The 9,341-nt window shown below is 58.6% G+C and overlaps 1 protein-coding gene across 2 annotated transcripts in view; it reads left to right on the top strand.

Moving 5' to 3' along the window:
- The window catches only part of COL26A1 (collagen type XXVI alpha 1 chain), a 164,225-nt gene extending 161,719 nt beyond the window's left edge, over positions 1 to 2,506 (top strand). For both annotated transcript variants that reach the window (XM_027527373.1, XM_027527374.1), the window contains exons 12-13: positions 31 to 115; positions 881 to 2,506. In XM_027527373.1, coding sequence (XP_027383174.1) covers positions 31 to 115; positions 881 to 1,041 — 246 coding nt within the window. In that variant the 3' untranslated portion in view covers positions 1,042 to 2,506. The remainder of the gene's footprint in view (positions 1 to 30; positions 116 to 880) is intronic.
- Positions 2,507 to 9,341: the final 6,835 nt, after the last annotated feature.

Genomic DNA, 9,341 nt, shown 5'->3' on the forward strand with positions numbered 1-9,341 from the left:
GCCCTGACCCCACGGCTTTCTCCACCCCAGGGCGAGGGGGTGCAGCAGCTGCGGGAGGCCCTGAAGATTTTGGCCGAGAGAGTGCTCATCCTGGAGCACATGATTGGGATCCACGGTGAGTGGTGACCCACGCTGAGTCCAGCATCTTCCTCCGCCCCACCTCCCCTGCTGCCCTCGCCTGCTGCCTCTGGTCCCCTCTCTCCCTGCCCTGATGGCCCTTGTCCCACCCCTGCTCAAGAACCCTCCATGGCTCCCTGCTGCCCGAGACCAACATAGAGCTCCCAAGTCCCTCCCCTAGCACAGCCTGGTGTGCGGTGACTCAGCCATCATCCAGGTGCCCGGGGCCCCTCCCACCTCCACACCTCTGCTCAGACTGGTCCCTCCTGAACACCAGCTCTGGCCTCAGGGCCTACTCTAGGATCTCTTCCTCTGGGAAGCCGCCCTCCTGTCTTCTCCTTGTGCTCCGCTGAGCCTTCTGTTCCCTTATGGGGTGGGGTGTCTATATCTCTCCCTGGCACCTCTGCAGTGCCTGGAACCTGGCCCTGGTCAGCATTGTTTGAAGAATGAATGAATGAGTAAATGGTGAATAGGTAGATGAATGAGTGGGAGAATGAATGAATGGATGAATGAATGAATGAATGGATGAATGGATGAGTGAATGAATGGATGAATGGATGAGTGGATGAATGGATGAATGGATGAGTGAATGAGTGGATGAATAAATGAGTGAGGGAATGAATGCATGAGGACTAGACACTGGCAGCCGCTTTGTCCCACCCTCACTGGGCACAGAGCTTCCCTGGCTGGTGGGACTGGAAGTGAAGGGGCTTCGCGGGCTCCGGAGGCCCTGCGTGAGCCCACCCTCCTGCTTTCCTTCCAGATCCCCAGGCCACCCCTGAGGGGGGCTCTGGCCAGGACGCCGCCCTGAGAGCCAACCTCAAGATGAAGCGCGGAGGCCCCCCACCCGATGGCTCCCTGGCCGCCCTGCTCGGGCCCGACCCCGGGCAGAGGAGTGCTGGCCGGACCAGCGGCGGGAAGTAAGAGGCCAGCTCTCCCAGAGGAGCCCCGGCTCCGCCAGAGACCCCTCCCCGAGGCCTGTGCTGCCGTCGGCACTGAGGACGCCCCAAGTGGGACTGGGCTCCAGGCCTGGGTGCCCGTCAGGGATACTGGCTCCCAGGGGCCTTGGGGACATATGGCAATGCCAGAGGCAGGGGCCAGAGGGGCCCAGCGCCCCCGGCGGAGCCCTGCCCTGGTCCCTGCCCTCCCCACCCCCACTCCCTGCTGGAGACGGGGTCTGGTGGCTGGGCGGGGCGCAGGAATCGTCATAATACTCGTCATTTACTGGGTCCCTGAGTCGTCTGGGCCCATCCGAGGAACTTCCCTACATTGTCTCATTTAACCCTTAGGACGTAGGCTTGTTCCCCCCACTTTACATGGGGGCAGAGGCTGGGAGAGGATAAATCACCTGCCCGAGGCCCCTGGACCGTGGAGGACTGGGGCAGGATTTGAACCTGTGTTCTCTCTACCTGCCAGCTCCCCCTCTTCACGGGGACACTTAGACAGGGCAGGCGCTGGGCCGGGTAGCCCTGGAGGCTCCAGCCGGGAAGGAGGGCAGGCCCTGCCCAGCTAGAGACCCTGGGGGCCCTCCGGCCTCCTTCCTAGACACCCCTCCCTGGGCTCGGGGGTCTGCTTCACAGGTGGGGAGGTGGGCAGGCTGGCCTTTAGCTGCTCTTGAAGGCCAGGGAAACTTTGAATAAACCCTGACAGTCACTGGACTTGGAGACCATGAGAGAGGAGCGTTGGGGTGCCAGGATCCTCAGACTGAATTGGCATCGCCCCCTGCTGCATCCTAATCCCTCTGACCCCACCCACCCTGCCAGGGCCTCCCATCGCTGAGCAGCGAGGAGGAGGATTGAATGGGACGGTGCCCCCACTGGGGCCGTCCCTCCAGCCCCAGCCTCTCCCAGACTTGCTGAGAACCAGCAGGGTTAGGGTTAGGGTGGCCCCTTCGAGTTACAAGGCAAATCCTGTGTCCCAAGGAGAAGGAGGGGTCGCCACCTGATTCCCAGGCCCTGCTGGGGAGAGACACTCTGCGCTCGGTCCTGCGGGCCCAGCCTGGCTCCCGTCCCGGGTCCTGGTGCCCCAGAGCAGCTCAGACCACAGCCCTCAAGGCCTCTTGGGCGTTAGGTCCTCTGTGCCCTGGACCCGCCCTGGTGCTCCTCTCTTGCCATCTCGGCCACGGCAGCAAACGCAGACATTCCCAGGTGCTGGCACCGCCCCCATGGTCTCCCCTGTGGCAGGAGTGACTTGTCCCCACCGCCCGGGTGCTACTGGGAGGCTGTGCCCCCTCCCTCTGGGCCCTGGTAGCCTCTCCCTGCCCTCGAGGTCTGGACTGCCCCTCAGGAGGCAGGGCTGGCTGGGTGGGGGGCCAGGATGTGGCTTCTTGCAAGCCTGTCTTCACGGAGGGGCAGTAACCCTCTGACAATAAAGTTGCTCTCCCACTGTGGTCTGGCGTCACATGGTAGCTGGCCGTCGGGGAGGCCAGGTCAGCTTCGGCCAGGCCCAGCCCCGGGGGGGTCTGACGGGAGCCTCTGGGAGTCAAGGGGACCACAAGGCCCCGAGGCAGGGCAGCCTGGCTCTGCCCCCTGGGAGCCCCATAAGGGGGGCTAAGAGAGCAAGGGGTGCTCTTCAGAGGCCGCCCCACCTTCCAGTCTAGGCTGGGCCCTGGGCCAGCTCTGCTAGTGGGAGAGAGTGAGGTGGGGAGGGTGCTGGGCCCTGGGCAGAGGGACCCACACCTGCCACGCTCCTGCCCCAGGCCTAGGGTCTTGGACTTGTTTGCCTGGGCCCAAGTCCAGGTGGGGGCCCTGGGACCGTCCCCTGAGTCCTCAGCCGAGGCCGGGGACTGGCTGAATGCCGCCCAGGGCTTCCTGCAGGCCGTGTCCCACCAGAACTCAGGGCCTTGCTGGGCCCACCGCCACCGCACACGCTCTGATGGCAGCCCCCTTCCCACGGCAAGACGGTGTGTTTCCAGCTGGAAGTGTCGGGCTGAAGCAGGAACCAGGGGCCCGGTCTGGGAAGACCCTAAACACTGGAGGGGGAGACGCCAACCCAGAGGGGACGGGTGGCTGTGGCCGCTTCTCACTGTCACTCCGGCCTCCCCCTTCCACCTGGATGGTGGCATGACCTTTCTGAAGTGCACGCAGGCAGCACCCCCTTTACTCATGAAGCAGTGGTGGCTCCTTGTTCCTGCTCTGCAACTTGTCATTGTCATCCAAGCCTCTATCCTCCTGGCTGCTAGCCGCACGGAGGCACCACCTGGTCTTGTCTCTGTAATGCCTGTGGGTGTGGGTGCCCCGCAAGGCGCTTGGTGCCTGCAGGGCATGGGAGAGAACAGGACACAGGGCCGGGGTGTCTGGGCCTCACAACCCAGGGGATCATAGCTCTTGGCTTCGGGCAAGAGCCTCAGACGCATCACCTCCTCTGACGCCTGCGTCCCACAGCTGGCTCAGCCCCTCGTGAGCCCCGTCGTGAGCCCCATCGTGACCATGTCTGTGCTGATGTGTGGAGGCCCTGACCTGCACAGCCTGCAGGTCCCACGATGAATTCAGACAGTGAGGCACGTCACCTGGAGTGCCCCGGGGATCTGGGACGGGGCTTCCAGGGCAGGCCCCCTTCCTCTGCCCATCTCCGTGCAGCCCCTGGGGAGGGGGTTCATAAGGGTCAGCCCAATACAGGGGCCAGGCATCCCTGAGCCCCCACCCCACCCCTCATCTGCAGGGTCCACCCAGGGGGATAAGGAGGGAGAATTGGCTCAGCCTCTCCCCTGGCTCAGCTCGCCACCTGCCTGCCACCCTCAGAGCACACCCACCCTCTCTCCAGGCACTGCCTCCTGTGCCCTGGTGTCCAGATCAAATCAGAACAGGGGCGGGCGGACAGCTCTTCACTAATACCTTCCCTTCCAGGCCTGCTCCCCCAGTGTCCTGAGCAGCCCTAGTCCGTGGGACCCTCTTCTCCCCACCCCTCTGCCTGGCTGAGCCTGGGGGAGCAAGACATCAAAGGACGCAGACTCAGGGCCCTGACCTGGGCCCCCCTCTCCCTGGCCGGGGTCCCCAGCATCTCCTGGGTAGGGCAGGTGCAGGGCTGGGAGTCTAGGCCTGGACGCAGTTCCTCCACTCACAGCCAGGAACCCCCGCCAGCCCTACCTTAGTCAGCCACCAGCCAAAGCAGAAATTCAGGATCGCCTAGGTCAGACAGTGGCTCAGTTGGTAAAGAATCTGACACCTGGGTTCGATCCCTGGGCTGGGAAGATCCCCTGGAGGAGGGCATGGCAACCCACTCAGTATTCTTGCCTGGAGAATCCCATGGACAGAGGAACCTGGCAGGCTACAGTTCATGGGGTCACGAAGAGTCAGACAGGACTGAGTGACTAACACTTCCAGGTCAGACAGTGACTTGGCAAGTGCCCGGATGTGGCCACAGCGTGGAGAGGACTCCGCTGCGCTGACCTTCAGTGGCTCCCACCGGGTCAGCGGCACCTGTGGTTAAAACATCCAAAGGCCCCTGTGCTGACTGACCACAGCTCCCCGCATGCCCCCACCATCCCGACCTCTCCTCCAGCCTCCCTGGAATCTAGCACCCGGCTCCAGCGCCAGGAACAGAACCTATGGTGATGGATGGGCTCCTCTGCTACACTGATCGTAAAACACTTTTAGTGTCTCTCCTGACACAGACAATGAGAAGCTGATGGCAGAGCTGGGGGCCAGAGGGTACTTTTGCCTCTGCCTGGGGGAACATGATGGCCTCAGGCAGAAATTCATAGCTGATGTGCTGCCTTGGGGCTTCCCTGGTAGCTTGGATGGTAAAGAACTTGCCTGCCAAGGCAGGAGACATAAGAGACGCAGGTTCGATCCCTGGGTTGGGAAGATCCCCTGGAGGAGGCCATGGCAATCCACTTCAGTATTCTTCCCTGGAGAATCCTATGGACAGAGGAGCCTGGCAGGCTACTGTCTATAGGGTCACAAAGAGTCAGATAGACTGAAGCGACTTAGCATGCACACACGTGCTGCCTTGGGACGGGCAGTTGGAAGGAGGGCTTGGATGGCCATGGTCAGAAACCCGGAAGTGGGCCAGAAGCCCCAATGAGCCCACACTAGAGTTTTTGGGGCCTTCCAATAGGACCCCTGTTTGCTGGGGCACCCCCTTGGGACTTGAACTCAAGAGAACATGGTGACCTGTTTTCTCGGACCAGGAGGGAATCAGGGTGAGGCTGGAAATTAATCAGACACTCGCCTGATCCCCGCCGGGGGTTCAGGGGTCACCTCTGAGCATCTCCTTTCCCAGAATGCACTGGGCGAAGCTGGCCCCTCCAGGCTGGGTGGGAAGGGCGCTTGGGGGCACTTTCTTCTCATCCCACACTTTTTGTGTCCCAGAGACACAGGAGGGGCTTAGAACTATTCTCCTGCCTGCAGGCCGGGAACCGCCCAACTCTGGCTCAGCCCCAGCCAGAAGTGGTCCAGGTGCCACTGGGGTCCCCAGCCCAAGCTCTTACCTGCCTGGACCAAAACGTCACCCTCAGGTAACCCAGCCCCACACCCCGCCCCGCCCCATGTCACTCAGCTGAGGTCTTCTCGTGGGGAGGGTCACACGTGTGTCCCCAGTGTCCAGCTCTGATCACCTAGGTGAGTCACAAAGGAGAGAGACTCCTTCCCAGATCCCGGAGGCAGTGACTGAGGTGGTGGGACGGGGGCCTCGGTCAGACCTGAAGCCCCCTGCCCATTCTGACTAACCTGCATCCGCAATCCCCGCTACCCTGAGGTTTCTGGAACTCTCCTCCAGACCTGGTTTATGGATTATAAAAAAGAGAGTTTCACGAGATTTGCAATTACTTGAATTCCAGGGAGATTTATTTCCAATGTGATTAATAAATTCTAATGTCATCTATAACTTTCAATTGCCAGTTAATTAACATGCAATGGGTGCATTGTAAAAGGCAAATTAAGTGCTTTCTCAGGCGGGGGCTGGTACATCTAATGAGCCAACGTGTCCCGAAGGAGACAGCCAGGCTCACATGTGCCAGTCCCCGCCTCCTCCATACTGATGGATGTGTGACATTTGGATAGCAAGTGACAACCTGGCTTCAGTGTCGTCATAAAAGCTGCCTCCAAAACTCGTGGTATCTGAGGTTGAAGCTGGTTTCTATTCACATAAATGCAACCTGAAGGGGATTCAAGTGATAATTGAAATTAAGAGTCCGGCTCTGGGAATTCCCTCATGGTCCAGTGGCTAAGACTCCATGCTTCCAATGCAGGGGGCCCCGGGTTCGATCCCTGGTCAGGAAACTAGATCCCACGTGTCACAACTAAGAGTTCGTGTGCCGCAACTAAAGAGCCCATATACTGCAAAGAACATTGAAGATCCCACTTGCCGCAACTAAGACTGGTACGGCTGAATAAATACATACTAAAAAAAAAAAAACAGTCTGGCTCTTCACTCCCATGGGCTGAGTGACTGTACCAGTCTCCCGAGGCTGGGGTAACAAATGGCCAAAAACTTTCCCCCACATTTCTGGAGGCTGAAATCAAGGTATGGGCAGGGTCGTGCTCCCCCTGAAGGCTCTATCCAGGGGAGAATCCGTTCCTTGCCTTTTCCAGTTTCTAGAGGCCGAGGGCATCCCTTTGGCTCGTGCCTGCATTGCTCCAGCCTCTGTCCCTGTCTTCATGACCTTCTCTCCTGCGTCTGTCTTGTCCTCTTTGTGTCTCTCATAAGGACACTTGTCTCTGGGCCATCCAGAATGACCTCTTCATCTCAAGATCCTTGACTTAATCCCATCCACAAAGACCCTCTTTCCAAACAATGTCATGGTCAGAGGCTCCAGGTTTAGGACTCGGACATATATTTTGCCGGGGGGTGGGGGGGAGTGTTATTCAGCCTATGACAGTGACCCTGGGCAAGTCACGTAACCTCTTGGGGTTTCCATTTCCCACCTCTTCCAATAAAGTGCTGCTTCAGTGAACTAGTAAGAGCAGCTTCTACTCCTCGTCAGGCGCCGTTCTGAGCCTATCACATGCAACCTCAGGAAACAGGTACTTTAGCATCTTCGTTTTTCTGGTGAGCAGATTCAGGCAGCAGGGTGTTATAGCGACTCACCCCAGGTACCAAGTGGTGGGGCCAGGATTTGAACCAGGCCACCTCACCCTACAGCCTGAAAATGAAAGTGGGGCTTCCCTTGTGGCTTGGATGGTAGAGAATCTGCCTGCAGTGCAGGAGATCTGGGTTCGATCCCTGGGTTGGGAAGATCCCTTGGAGAAGGGAATGGCTACCCACTCCAGTATTCTTGCCTGGAGAATTCCACGGAGAGAGGAGCCTGGTGGGCTACAAAAGTACCTGGGGTTGCAAAAGAGTCGGACATGACTGATCGACTAACACTTTCACTTTTTTCGCCTCACCCTGCAGCCTACAGCCCCCACCCTTTTTTGTAATTGAGCTTTTTGAAATTAAGCAATAGTTCACATACCATTCAACTCCCCTATTTCAAATGTGCAATCCAGGGGGTTTTAGTGTGTTCAGAGTTGTACAACCATCACCACAATCAATTGTAAAACATTTTCATCCCTCTGAAAGAAACCCCTTACCATTTAGTAATACCCCCCAATCTCCCGTTTCTCCCATTCCTGGGCAACCACTAATCTGCTTTTTCTGTCTCTATGAAGTTACCTGCTCTGGACATCTCATAGAAATGGAATCAGACACTTTGGCATCTGGCTTCTTTCATTTAGCATGGTGATTTCAAGGTTCATCCATGTCGTGGGTGTATCAGGGCTTCATTTTAGTTTGTGGCCAAATAAGAGCCTATACAATTAACCACTACCATGACCTGTAAGGTCCCTGGTCACTCTGAAAACTTCTCTGTAAGATGGACACAATCCAGAAATCTCAGTCAAACCCTGAGGTTTGATCTGTCAAGATTCTGTAGGACTGGGGGCACAGACCCTGTCACCCCTCTGCCCACGGCACTGCCCTCTCTCTTGACTGGATTCCTGGCACAGTGAGAACCCCGGTGAGGGCGGTGGGTGAGCCAGACTGCCAGCCGTCAGGCCCGGTCACTTCCCAAGTGCACCTGTTCTGCTCTCACCTGGGTCAGCGCTTCCTGGTCTTTCCCACGACACAGCTCACAGAACACAGGATACGACTGCACGGCACTCAGGGTAAACAGCCAGAACTGCCCTCCGCAATGTGCCCAGCTTGGAGGGTCTGGCTGCCCCAGCCCCTGCCTGGTAGCCTCCAAGGAGTTAAGCCACCTGAGCTTGTCTAGAGATAAGCCACCTGAGCTTATCTAGAACCCAGCTGCAGTCCAGGCCTGGGAAGCTCTGACCTCAACTGTCAGGGCTTGAACCCAAGGGATGCTCCTGCTGGATAGGAGGCTGGAGGAGGTGCTGGCTCTTCACCAGCCAGGTCTTCAGACCGCCCTCTGTCAATGGTTGAGGAGGGGGAGGGAGGGCACGAGAGGAGAGATGGCTGGACCAGGCCTCTACGGGCCTTGGTACCCAGGTCCTCAGGGAGAAGAGGGAGGGGTTGAGTGGTTAAGGCTGGAGACCCAGGGCCACCAGCACTGCCTCAGCTGTGCCGAATGAAAGGTCAAGGGCACCACTCTGGGGCCCCTCACGCTGACTGCAATGAGGTTGCTCTGGTCGTAAGCAAGATGAACCCATCCTGAGTGCCTCCAAGAGTCACGGGGCAATCGCAAGGCTCCAGGAAACCCAGTGGACCCCAGGGATAGGGATGGGAGAGGCGAGGCCCCAAGGGAATAACACCGGATCTGAGTCAGCCCCCGGGACCTCTGCGGCAGGAGGAGGTTGCTGATTCCCATGGCTCTGTTGCGTGTCCATCCCTCCTCTCACCGAGATCCACTGTTCTGTCTCTGGACTCATGGCTTCTGCCTGCTGGTGGCTCCTGCCTCTTCCCACCATGCTCCTGCCTCTTCCCACCATGGTCCCTGCCTCTTCCCACCATGGCTTGCCATGAGCTCTTGCTCACTCACCTCTCACTGTAGGTGGCTTTGCAGTCACCCAACATTAAGGTGGTTGTCAAACATCTTCACTATCTCCCTGACAGCTCTCAGACTCCCTGGCACCTCCCTAAAGGAGGAGGACTCCTGCTCTTGGAAGATGAACTCAGGCCCAGGTACCGTGCCTTCCCAGCTGGACACAGGTACTTGGCAGGGAAGGAGGACTCTGGGAACCTAAGGCCAGAAGCCCCAGAGAACCTGAAGTGTGGGCTTTGCTGCCTGTTGGTGGCAGAAGCTGCCATCCCAGAGGAGAAGGAATGCTTAGGGCCCTAAGCTG

This window comes from Bos indicus x Bos taurus, chromosome 25, assembly GCF_003369695.1.
Source record: "Bos indicus x Bos taurus breed Angus x Brahman F1 hybrid chromosome 25, Bos_hybrid_MaternalHap_v2.0, whole genome shotgun sequence".
NCBI classification, from domain to species: domain Eukaryota; kingdom Metazoa; phylum Chordata; class Mammalia; order Artiodactyla; family Bovidae; genus Bos; species Bos indicus x Bos taurus.